Consider the following 13488-nt stretch of genomic DNA (forward strand, 5'->3'; position numbering starts at 1 on the left):
ATCTAATCTAATCTAATCTAATCTAATCTAATCTAATCTAATCTAGTCTAATAATTTTCCTATCCATCAAAAAGTTTTTTCCCCTACACATCTTTTCTACAATCTATTTTTTTTCTCAACCATGTAATTTAAGGGGTTCTGCATTTTTTTTCTCATTTAGAAATGTGTCTTATAAATAAATTAGTGACAGCACACTCTAACAAAAGATTTGCAAAAATGATATAATTTGATGTCCAATTGTTAGTTTTTGGATGTAAAGGGTCTGTAGAAGTATGCTTTAAATGTCTTAAACATAATATTTGTTAAATAAGTACCAAGTACAGAGTGAAACACTCAGTTGAACTCTCAAGCTAAAATTATTGACTGCATCAGCCCATGATAGATAGAAGGCCATTGTAGTGCTTTACCAGTAAATTATGGTATCAAAGAAATGATTGAATCATTATGATCTGCGGTTAAAGTAGCCATGAGTTTTTTTCTAGCATAATGTAAATACTGTATATTCACTGTGGTATTCACTGTATTCATAACATGTCACTGAGCCACACTTAATAGTCCCTGTTTCCTCTTCCATTTATTTCTATATAATTCATAGTAAGTTGCTTACATTCTTGAATTTTTCCTGTCACAAAGATCAAGTAACTTACCTAGTACAAACTGAAGCAGCAAGAGAAGTGAACTGGTGTGACTGAGGTTCATGAAAGCTAATGCCGCCACTTCTTTAGGCAGCCTCAGGCATGAATCTATCCTACATATGCAACTCTGCAGATGTTTCATTGTTTTGATTTCAGGAGCAACCACACTACCCAAAGTGCACTCACCGGTCATTTTATTTTCAGACAAATTCAACCTGGAAGACAGTAACATTATTCTGTTCTAACAGCAAACTATCCTGGTGCTCCAGAGAGTATCATTGAGGTCTTTTTTAAAAGGTATTGTCAGACTTTTCAGCATATTACAGCATTTGGCTAGACATTGGCTTTTTGCTATTTAAAATATGGTAATATTAAATAGATCTTGAACATATTAAGTGATCACAGCTATCAAACACATATATACAAAATACTATGCAAATGCTAATAACACAAATACAATAACTATTTACTTCATTACAGATAATAGTCTCTTTCAATGCCTTTTTGAAATATGGATATTATAAAATCGATTGACGACACACAGATATTGATAAATGATTCTTAACTATAGCTTTTAATAACTGTAAAATCGTGTCAGTTTCTCATTAGGTTCTCTCCAAAAAAGACCAAAATACTTTTTTTAAGAACTTCCTTTTTCCTTCTAAAATCCCACCCACTAATATTCTACTGGAAATTACCAACAACAGGAATGTCAATCAAGAGCAATATAAATTTAACTTGTTACTGAACATACAAATACACAACAGAAATTAATAGTGACTCTAATGAATATAGACACAAAGAAAACAACAAGATCTCAAAGTTAAGGAACCTAGAAGTAAGGAACAGCTTACAGCTCCCCAAAATCCTGGTCAGTGTCAAATGTCAGTCAGCCATTCAAAGTATCTGTCACCATTGATCTTATTTGGCAGTTGCAATCAGAACTGAAATTACTCTAATGTAGAAATCTTTCTTCTGGCACTAGCCTTGAAGTTATTTACTGTCTATTGCTCACTCCAACCATTACTATTTCTGGTCTCTCTCTCTATCTCTCTCTGTAACTGACACTTCGAAAGTAGTATTTATCATCATTTCCTGGAATCAGCCAATAGTTCTAGCTCACATGGTCAAATTCTCCTTTCAATAATTTTTCTGTTATTTTCTTCAAAACATACAACTGACGGAGAACACTTGTGTCTAACCATAATCATCACAGAAACAAATTTTAGTTGACTATAAATCAATGCATACTATTTAGCTCATTACAAGTGTATCCTTGTATAATTGTTTGTTCTGTATTGCACTGAGGTTATTTTTTAGGCCGCGGTAAAAGTACAGTTTTATTTTGGGACTAAAAAAATATCTGTTTATCTATGTAATGGCCTAATGACTGCAGTTGGTGGATTATGAAGCCTTGAGAATGTAATATTACATGGCTAATACAAGGGCATGACAGATTGCATGATTCCTTCATGACGTTTCAGCACAATATTAGATTTTCAAAGTACAGCAGCTGACCGCATTTTGATAGATAGTTAAAATGCTGCCTGACAGCAACAATGGCTGCAAGAATATTTTCTGGGTATGGTAAATACAACAGCAATCCCTGTTTGTTTTTCATTTTTCCATTCTCTCATGATACAACAAATACAAGACATCAGGGAGACAAACCTCTCCTCTGATCCAGAACACCAGTTTTTCTTCTTTCTTTGCAACTGCATTATGTGTATTGTAGTTCTGATTGAGTGCTTGTTCTCTGTCAGCTCTCATGCACACAGAGGCTTAAAACAAAATCAAAACTACTTTATTTTTTGATGGTGTGTCACAGAGTGCTATGATTGAGCCGCAAGGGTCATCATCAAACCCAATGAGAGGTCACAGACTCAAGATTATGTAAATGAAGGCTATGGTTGCTGGTAAAGCTTTGTAATGTGAGGCCAGCCTTCTACAATACTGGATATGTCTTTAAAGGATCCTAGATCAGATTACAACAAATGGATCACTATTACTCTAACCAAACAGCATACTGTAATCTGCTTGTATGGAATTTTATAGTTCAATGAAAAAAATATATGACTCTTTCCAGTGTAACCACAATGGGACACCACTGAGCCACAAGCTACAGGCACAATAGCACCCAGCACAGCTATGGTTTGAAATAAATGATTTTATTTAACAAATGAAAATTCTCTAGACCAACTCAAGAATGTACAAAATTATTGCGTTATCCTCTCCTTCCCTCTACTAGGTGAGTTTTTGCACTCTGCCTCCCTAAGGAGATGCGGCAGGCTTCTTTTAAATCTGACCTGGGAATGCTTTCTGTGTTACAGCAGTGGTCATCCGGAGTACTTCTAGGTCATATGGAAACCAGGGCAGTCTTCCCCAATAGCATCCTCTTTTGGCATCCAATGACCCTGACAGGGCTGATCATCTACTCTCCAATTCCCATTTAACCCTGCGGGAGTCCTAACTGGGACCAGCCTGTAGGGACACTGCCACCTACCGTGTGTGGGAACAAACTGCCTCTGGGATCCATGTTTGCCCAGTTCATTCATTGTCTTCTCACCCCAACTGGAATAAGGATTGCTACCGATTCCAGCTAGGTTGCAGCTCCTTTCATGCTGTAAGGATTCACTCTCCCTCCCTGTCTGGATGCCAGTCCATCTAATTGGCACGTACACCAGTTTCTTCTGTTGTTGCAAATTTTTGATACAAAGTGTTTCCAGGCCTTCCACTAAAATCTAATATTAGATATTTAAACAAATAATACATTTTTGTTTGATTTATTTAATTTATCTAGTTAAGAAAATTATACAACACCATCTGGCACTCAATGAAAAAGTAATTGCCCCTTTATTAAATCAATTAAAGGAATAATTTAAGGCAGCTGATTGAATATAGACAGGCTTGATTATGGCCAGCACCACTCAACATGAACCTCAGTAATTTTGCATGTTTTGGAGTAAAGATTCAACAAGCACATGATTAAAAGAAACGCCTGGAGAAACCAGGAAAAAAACGATCAGTCCAGAAAGGACCACAAACCCATTTCTATGACTCTGGGGCTGCACCAAGTGACAATAAGTGCCATAATGGAAACCATTTTGTGCCTACCTGCAGCATTAACGTAGAACATTACTCAATAACACAAAGCTGGGTCTATTCTAGTGAAGCTCTACCAGTTAATTAAACTCCACTCCTGGATTAAGGAGGGATTGTGCTGGGCATAAATAGTGAATATCAAAGATCTGGAAGTGATGAAGCCCAGCTCATGTTTGGAACTGGGATTGGAAGAAAGTCCCATGCATTCAAGAATTCATCCTGCTGCCTATGAGGGTTTAAAGGCATGCATTGTTAGGTTTCATTTCATGATACACATTGGGTGCTTTAATAAGAGTAGTGGAGCCTCTGATTGCCATATACAATAGTGAGCACACTGTTACAGGTATTTCCAATTCATATTAGTGATGTACCTATCTGTGGATGACCTGTTTTATTATGCTACACATCACAAGGCTTTGAAAGTCCTGAAATAACTCCAAGAAAATAACACTGAACTCAATGTAATGCAGAAACTGCCCCAGCTCAGATGAGCAACTGTAAAATAAAAAGACATAAGCTGTCCAAAGTAGACATGCATCAACACCTTTCTTGTAAAAAAAACACCCAAAAGGACATATTAGGTAAGAATGAGCTAGTAATTCCTTGCCATACATTTTAAAATTTTGTCGCATCCATTTATAAAATCACCCACAAATCATACTCTACATTAGTAAATCATAACACATGGGCTACAAATGAACTTCTTCTTCTTCTGCTTCATCTTTTCCAACTGTTATATGTGGTCAATGTGCTTGATCAACCTTCTGAAAACAGCTAGTTCATGCACCTCCTTGCCAGTCTAGGCCTTTTTCTTCAGATCTTCTTTTGCTTTATCCATCCACTTCTGCTTTGCCTCCTCATTTTCTCTTCCCCTTTACTACCATTCCCATTGCTCTTTTGCTCACATTTTCATTGTCTCTCATCATTATATGTCCATATAGTTCAACCTACTTTTCTGTACTGTCTTATGTATTTCTCCTATTTTTGTTGTACCTCTCATTATATCATTTCTTATTCTGTCCTTTTTTGTAACTCCACACATCCATGTCAACATTCTCATTTCCGTCACACCTAACTTCTTCTCCTGTTCTCCCTTTAAAATAGAGAGGGTTCAAGGAAGGCATCCTGCTGTAAAACTTAGGCAAAACCTTAATGATGGGCCACAAGTCAATTATTTTACAATTCTTTTACAGTATTTAGTTTCAAAGTCATGTAATAAAAATTGAGTCCAATATTTCTAATTTTAGGATTTTATTTAAATTATTTCAGTTTTCTTCAGCAGGCTTCTTGATTATAAACAATGCATTGATTCAAATTAATGCAATGTTGACTGTCTTCTCTGCCTTATTTACCATTAGGGTGCTTGCTATCAAATGTCCAACCTACAGGCAAGCAAGATGGTGGGGACAGTGCATTCATGAGTTTGCACACAATCATGGTAAGGATTTTATGAAGGAAAACAGACATGGATCATTTGTTCCTATCAGAGAAAACACGTTGGCGCACTGGTGAGCATATTTTATTTTAGACCTTTTACATAACCAATTTAAATAAACTTAAATGATGGCTAGAAATGTATTTTTATTAATGTTATGATGTACGTTACAGGTTTTTAAATTCTTTCTACAGGTTTGTTAATGCTGCTGGCTACTTTGATATGGTTGCTAATGCTCTTGAAGTGGCAAAAGAAGAAATATTTATCACCGATTGGTGGTATGATAAACACTATAGCCTTACCATTTTTCCTGTCCCGTGTGCATGAGTTTAAGCTACTGTTTTTTAAGTGACATAGTTTATTTCACCCTCTTTAATTTTTACCATTATTAAAATACTATTTCATATTGTTTTTTTCTAATGTAAGCTCTATAACAATCATGACTTTCTTACATGTACTCTGAACCATTAATCATTTAACTATTGTTTTACTTGAGGCAGGTTAAGTCCAGAGATCTTCCTTAAGAGGCCAGTGGTGGATGGAAATGCCTGGAGGCTAGACTGTGTTCTAAAACGCAAAGCTGTGAGTTATTTTTCACAAAGCATTTTTGTTTTAAAGTATATATTTTATTTGTCACTGCTTTCACATTTATCTCTGTAAGTCTAATAGTTTTATCTTTGAAACATTAGTAAAAAGTCACAACGTAAACAGAAGAAAATTTGGGGCATCATGGGTGTTCCCGTATATTTGCTCAATGATGTTAGGCAAAGAGGCTTGGACAGAAGTGATATCACTGTTCCTCTGGAATGTGCTCCTCGTGCTCCTCCACTGTAGGGCACAGGACAGTAGGAGCATGTGCTGATACAGCACATTGCCGCACCCACCACATGACAAACCAACTCAGGATCCCAGGTTAGGACCCTCCACTGTAGGGCAAACAGAAATCAGGATAGATAGATAGATAGATAGATAGATAGATAGATAGATAGATAGATAGATAGATAGATAGATAGATAGATAGATAGATAGATAGATAGATACTTTATTAATCCCAAGGGGAAATTCACATAATCCAGCAGCAGCATATTGATACAAAAAACAATATTAAATTAAAGAGTAATAAAAATGCAGGTAAAAACAGACAATAACTTTGAATAATGTTAACGTTCGCCCCCCCGGGTGGAATTGAAGAGTCGTATAGTTTGGGGGAGGAACGATCTCCTCAGTCTGTCAGTGGAACAGGACAGTGACAGCAGTCTGTCGCTGAAGCTGCTCCTCTGTCTGGAGATGACACTGTTTAGTGGATGCAGTGGATTTTCCATAATTGATAGGAGCCTACTGAGCGCCCATCGCTCTGCAACAGATGTCAAACTGTCCAGCTCCATGCCAACAATAGAGCCTGCCTTCCTCACCAGTTTGTCCAGGCGTGAGGCGTCCTTCTTCTTAATGCTGCCTCCCCAGCACACCACCGCGTAGAAGAGGGCGCTCGCCACAACTGTCTGATAGAACATCTGCAGCATCTTATTGCAGATGTTGAAGGACGCCAGTCTTCTAAGGAAGTATAACCGGCTCTGTCCTTTCTTGCACAGAGAATCAGTATTGGCAGTCCAGTCCAATTTATCATCCAGCTGCACTCCTAGGTATTTATAGGTCTGTTCCCTCCGCACACAGTCACCTCTGATGATCACGGGGTCCATGAGGGGTCTGGGCCTCCTAAAATCCACCACCAGCTCCTTGGTTTTGTTGGTGTTCAGGTGTAGATGGTTTGAGTCGCACCATTTAACAAAGTCCTTGATGAGGTTCCTATACTTCTCCTCCTGCCCACTCCTGATGCAGCCCATGATAGCAGTGTTGTCAGCGAACGTTTGCACATGGCAGGACTCTGAGTTGTATTGAAAGTCCGATGTATATAGGCTGAACAGGACCGGAGAAAGTACAGTCCCCTGCGGCGCTCCTGTGTTGCTGACAACAATGTCAGACCTGCAGTTCATGAGACGCACATACTGAGGTCTGTTTGTAAGATAGTCCACGATCCATGCCACTAGGTATGAATCTACTCCCATCTCTGTCAGCTTGTCCCTAAGGAGCAGAGTTTGAATGGTGTTGAAGGTGATAGAGAAGTCTAGAAACATAATTCTTACAGCACCACTGCCTCTGTCCAAGTGGGAGAGGGATCGATGTAGCATATAGATGATGGCATCCTCCGCTCCCACCTGGTATGCGAACTGCAGAGGGTCGAGGGCGTGTTGGACCTGTGGCCTCAGGTGGTGAAGCAGCAGCCTCTCCATGGTCTTCATCACATGTGACGTCAGAGCGACAGGCTGGAAGTCGTTCAGCTCACTAGGACGTGATACCTTTGAGACTGGGGTGATGCAAGATGTTTTCCAAAGCCTCGGGACTCTCCCCTGTTCCAGGCTCAGGTTGAAGATGTGCTGTAGTGGACTCCCCAGCTCCGACGCACAGACTTTCAGCAGTCGTGGCAATACTCCATCTGGACCCGCTGCTTTGCTGGCACGAAGTCTCTTCAGCTCTCTGCTCATCTGTGCTACTGTAATTGTGGGTGGGGATGTCTCTCCTATGCTGGTATCAGCAGAAGGATGGGTGGAGGGTGCAGTACTCCGAGGTGAGAGTGGGTTAAGGTGGTCAAACCTGTTAAAGAAGTTGTTCATCTGGTTTGCTCTTTCCACGTCTCTCTCGATGGTGGCACCCCACTTCGAGCTGCAGCCAGTGATGATCTTCATCCCATCCCACACTTCCTTCATGCTGTTATTCTGCAACTTTTGCTCCAGCTTTCTCCTGTACTGCTCCTTTGCCGCCCTGAGCTGGACTCGGAGTCCCTTCTGCACGCGCTTGAGCTCATGCTGATCACCACCTTTAAAAGCCCTTTTCTTCTGGTTCAAAAGGCCCTTGATGTCACTTGTAATCCATGGCTTGTTGTTAGCATAGCAGTGTACAGTTCTTACTGGAACTACAATGTCCATACAGAAGTTGATGTAGTCAGTAGTGCAGTCAGCAACCTCCTCAATGTTCTCACTATGTGATCCCTTAATGGCAGTGTTACATCTAAATTCTTCACTGTAAGGTAAGATGATCCAAATCCAGAGTGATGCGCCACAAGGTCACGTTTCACATGAACCCCACCCCCCAGGCCTGGGAGTAGCAGACCTGGGACAAAGCATTAGCATTGGGGGTGGAGCAAACCCCAGCAGTAAACCACCCTGAAACAATAGGAACCATAGAGTCTCGTGAGTGAACTCCCATCCCAAGCGATAGTACCCAGTTTCACTACAGCCCATTTAATCACCAAGGCTGTCTGCTCAGCCACTGCATACCTGGTTTCACAGTCCAACATTTTCCAGCTCAGGTATAATACTGGGTGTTACACACCATTGACGTACTGGCTCAAGACGGCTCCCGGGTCAGAGTTAGATGTTTCTGTCTGGAGGATAAAATAGGGAGAGAGGTTAGGAGTGGCTACAATAGGTGATAATGTCACAGCCTGCTTAAGGTCACAGAATGTGGCTTCCACATCAGGATTCCAAAACACTTGAAAAGGGGCTAACATTTGAGTCAAGTTTGTTAAAGGCACAGCCTTGTCAAATAAAATAGGTACAAAGCTTCATTAGCATCTGGCTAACCTTAAGGAAGCTTGCACTTGTCTTTTACTTTTCGGCTAAGCCAACTATGGAAGGCAGTAATTTTTCTTCACTGAGGTGTGATTTTGCCTTGTATCATCACACAACCTAGATGTTAGCTTCTGTCAGGCCAAAGGAGGGTTGATGTGGAAAACTGTAGCTAGGAATGTGTGAAGCATGGCTAGGACATGCTGCAGATGTTCCTTTAACATGCTGGAAAAAATGGCAATGTTATCCAGAGAAGCAGCGGTAAAGGCTTGATTGAGCAATGGCATTCTGTCCACCAGATGTTGGAAAGTTTCTGGGGCCCCTTGTAGCCCACACGTGGCTACTAGGGGTGGTAAACACAGTTTTCTCTTTAGTTTTAGGGTGTGGTGGTATCAGTCAATACCCCTTGGTCATATCCCTTTTTAGGCAACAAGCATGGCCAAACATTTTAATCAGATTGTGAGACTGGGGTATCAGGTATGCGTCTAACTGAGAGATCTGGTTGAAGTCATTGCAGAGCTGCCATGATCTGTTGGACTTGGGCACATGTGCAATGGGACTGGGCCAGGGGTTTTTACTCTGCTTTATAGCCCCAAATAGTAATACTTTCATAACTTTCTGCTTAAACTCATTTAATTTTGTCTCAGGTATCCCGTAAGGGTGGATTACTCCTGGTTCCATGATGATGTTGTGCATAATCAAGTTGGTCCACCCTGGTTTGCTATGGACAACATCACTCATCCGTGCTATAGTTTCATACAGTTAGGCTCTTTGGTCTTGAGGCAGCTTACCATGTTATCCAATAATCCTTTGCTTTCTTTAATCTCTTAAGGATCCAACCAATGTGCCAAGAATTTAGATTGAGAGGTGGGAACTAGTACCATGACATGCTCCTCTAGCTGGAATTTATGGAGTGTAGCTGTACAATCGTACTGTTGAGCCTGTGTTTGCTGAGCTGCTTCTACAGTATATGATTCGCTAGTGCAACTATGCAATATATTCCAATAAAATAATGGGCTGATAATCTTATTCTTCTCATGCCTCCTTGACCAAGTCCAAAACAACCCTCAGCTGCTTTCTGTACAGTAGTCTGAATGTGAAAAAAACCTTTGGAAGCCTGCAGCACCACTTTATAGGCAAAAAGAATGAGAGAAATAAGATGATCCCAATCTGCCCATCTTCACACACAATTCTTTATTAACATTTGTTTTAACTTTTGATTATACCTTTCACCCAAACCATGTGCCTGTGGATGGTGCATCAAAGTTTTTATGTACTTAACACAAAGTAGGGTGGTGAGGTCTTTAAAAATTTGCACATGAAAGGGATACCTTGATCTGTAAGGAGTTCTTCACGAACCCAGACCCATGTAAACACCTCTAACAACTCCTGATAAATGGTTTTGGAGTCAGACACAGTGGGGTGGCTTCCGTATATCAGGTGACATAGTCCACGAGCACCAGTATATATTTGTGGCCCAAATGGAGGGCTCAAGAGGTCCAACAATGTCCGTGCCTATTTGCTCAAATGGAATATCAATAATCGGCAAAGGTACCAGTAGCGCCATCTACCTTAATTGACAAGCGCTTTACTTCTTCATTGATCCTTGACCAATAAAAGCATAATTTAATACACACCAGTGTCTTTTCTGGGCCTAAATGACCACCCATCAGATAAGAGTGCTGACTCACATGGTATGGGCAAAGGGCTAGTATGTGTTGCCGTCTTGGTGTTCTGCCACTCGATATAATAAATAATTTTTGATTATAAAGTGGAGTCCGTGTGTTCTGGAATGTGCGATGGACGCACTGTTCACAGTGATAACCTCATTGCAGATGTGCTTCAGGAAATCGTCTAAACTGGAATTGTAGGCTTTGTAAAGGGTTGGTAGGAAGGTCATCAAGCATGTCAGCTTCATGAAGGGCATTCTCCATAGTTGATGACTCAAGAGGAGAGGTTTCCACGGGGATCCCATCACATTGTACTCCTACAGCTTTTGCAACCCTTTTGGCCATGCAGCACACCTTAAATAGAGTGAGCATGTGTGCCTGAGAACCAGCAACTGGATTTTCTGGGTTTGGAATTGCTGGCTTTTAACATGGATCATCTATTTGTTTATGTTTTATGCAGTCCTATCATATTAGTACTGCATATGTGAGAGCTGGATGAGCAACCACTTTTGCTATGTTGTCAATAATAACATAGGACTGGTCTATTTTCTTAGAGGTCCTCACTTCATGATTCCAAGGTTTGTTCTGATGGGGTTGACAGGATCAGGTAACCTTATGTAGATGCAGGACTAGAAGGGGCACAGTGTTGGGCAGCTTGGGTAGAAGTGACATTTTTTTTCCCAGAATGTACTCCTTCATTCTAATGCATAGATCTTGCCTGAAGAAGGGGCCCGAGTTGCCTCGAAAGCTTGCATATTGTAATCATTTTAGTTAGCAAATAAAAAGTGTTGTGCTTGACTTCTTCTTTTGCTTAAAAGCAAAAAGTGGTCCGTGCTTAGCTTTATTTCTTGACTTTTACTATACAGACTTTGCACTTAGATGTTTTAAATCTGAATTTTTGTTTCTGATTTAGGTGTTAGCAAAAGGCAGGACTGATTTTTGGTTTTGAAGTTTCTCTTTTTTTCTGTTTCTTTTCTTAGTTACTGCATTAAAATGTAACAAAATGTGACTTGTTCAACAATAATGGCAAGACTTCATTCTTCCACTAAAGACCAAGTACTATCAGCCATTTGCAGAACAAACCAAAAGATGCAAACTTTATGCCTACACAAGCATGCTACATTGTCCTCATGTTATCTTTTTTCCCAGTATCCATTTTAATAAAAGGATAAGTGTTTATGTACTGTATCTCTCTGTGTGTCCATCCGTTTTCTATGTCTCTGTCATTCCAAAAGATGGCATATCACAAACATGTTGAGTAATAAAATGCATGGAATTTGTCATTCCAACAGATGACACATCACAAACATTAACACTACTTTTACAGATCCTATACCAAATTGTACATAACAGAGACATATACATTGCATGGTGCACTACAAACATTACATGGCACAGCTAATATTAATATTTACTTACCAACATCATCTACATACTGTAATCATTCAGCTGGGGATTCCTCTCTGGCTTTTTTTTTTCTGTTTTTAGGGTTTCTGTTATTGAATTTTGCTTTCTATCTTGTTACACTGAATAGTTTTTTAACCTTAGTATTTTTTGGTCATTTGTCATTTTGAAGTTTTCCTTTGGTTTTCTGTTGTTGTTACTTGTTCTGTTGAGCCCAAGGGAATAGAACCTTCTAATGCTGCAGCTGCTTTCTTTGACGTGGGCCTATTTAAAGCCCTGAGGTGCCTCAGATAAGCAATCCTGCTCATGTTGTTTGGGTCCATATTTGATTCTCTGGATACCTTGTAAGTTTGGTTGGTCTTTTGACTTGTTTAGACAACTGTTTTTTTATATTTGCCTAGTTTTCAATTTTTGTATTAAAGATTTGGCAAACCTCCTCTATTTTAGGAGGTTTGATGTAAGCATTTTTCTTTACTGTGTCCACATTTTTTAAATATTTCTTTTTTGTCATGGATTATTGGTTCATTTGATTTTGGTTTGGATTCATATTTAGTCTTTGAAATATTGTTTATTTAATAAAATAAATTTAAATAAATATTATGTATTTCTTGTTGTGTCACACTCCTTAATTTTTCTTTGGTTTTGTTATTTAATTTTTTTTGGCTCATTATGGGTTTTTAATCCTTGTAGAATTTATTTGGATCAGCACTCTTTCTTTTTTTTTTGCTATTATAACTATAAAAATTTAATTGCAACATTTTAGTTGCAATTTTGGAATTTTTATAAGTGTTCCTGTCTTGGGGGATGTTCTTGACTTGTTTCAAAAACATCAAAGTGACCACCAGATTAACCCTTGGATTTAGATGCCCAGAAAAGGTAGCCTCTTTAATCATATCATAGAGGGGTGAAATATATATATTTGTTTCTGAAAGAACAACCCTAGTTTGAGAGGAAGTCTATTCAATCCCATATCCTTCACTGAACTCTTAGAATATAGAACCTCCTTGAGTTCAGGAAGGAAATGGAGTCATCCAAGAGAGAAATATGCTTTTCATTTACTGAGATGCATGAGGGAGCAGGCCATCAAGAAGCACTTTCACATCTGGGACAGAGCTATTAGGAGCTCCAGAACAAAACAAAAAGAAGTAAAAAAGCCATCTCTGCTAGGATCATGGATCAAACAATTCATATGTGATCATGTGTGCACTGAATTTTTAAGGAACTCTGTTTTGGATGTTTCTTTTTGGTCACTTCGACCAAATCAAGTCTGTCATTACATGTAATGTACCCTTAAACCAGCCCTTATTTTTATGCAAGTAGATATTGACACTAATTTGGATTTAATGGCAGGAATAGAGATAAATTAGTAGTACCCATCTCTGTTATTCACCACCAGTTGGTGTGATCTTTCAAAAAATGATAACTTAGATTCTAGTTCACTGATGTAACAGAGCTTAGCATGATTTTGATGTGAGGAAAACAAAATAATGAAGATAAAACCTTTAAGCACCTCCTAGACTGCTACAGAATCATCAGCTGAGCCTTGGGTGTTTGCAAGCTTGAGGTAAAATTCCATCAAGGTGTATAAGAAAGGGAGCAGAGCTTAGACAGTTGTGAAG

At 39.3% G+C, this 13488-nt stretch overlaps 1 protein-coding gene across 1 annotated transcript in view; it reads left to right on the forward strand.

Moving 5' to 3' along the window:
• Window positions 1-13488, forward strand: part of si:ch211-168k14.2 (phospholipase D1) — a 208137-nt gene that overhangs the window by 106333 nt on the left and 88316 nt on the right. The window contains exons 10-12 of the mRNA XM_051926630.1: window positions 5096-5245; window positions 5367-5450; window positions 5673-5754. Of these exons, the coding sequence (XP_051782590.1) occupies window positions 5096-5245; window positions 5367-5450; window positions 5673-5754 (316 nt within the window). The remainder of the gene's footprint in view (window positions 1-5095; window positions 5246-5366; window positions 5451-5672; window positions 5755-13488) is intronic.

This window comes from Erpetoichthys calabaricus, chromosome 4 (genome assembly GCF_900747795.2).
Source record: "Erpetoichthys calabaricus chromosome 4, fErpCal1.3, whole genome shotgun sequence".
NCBI classification, from domain to species: domain Eukaryota; kingdom Metazoa; phylum Chordata; class Cladistia; order Polypteriformes; family Polypteridae; genus Erpetoichthys; species Erpetoichthys calabaricus.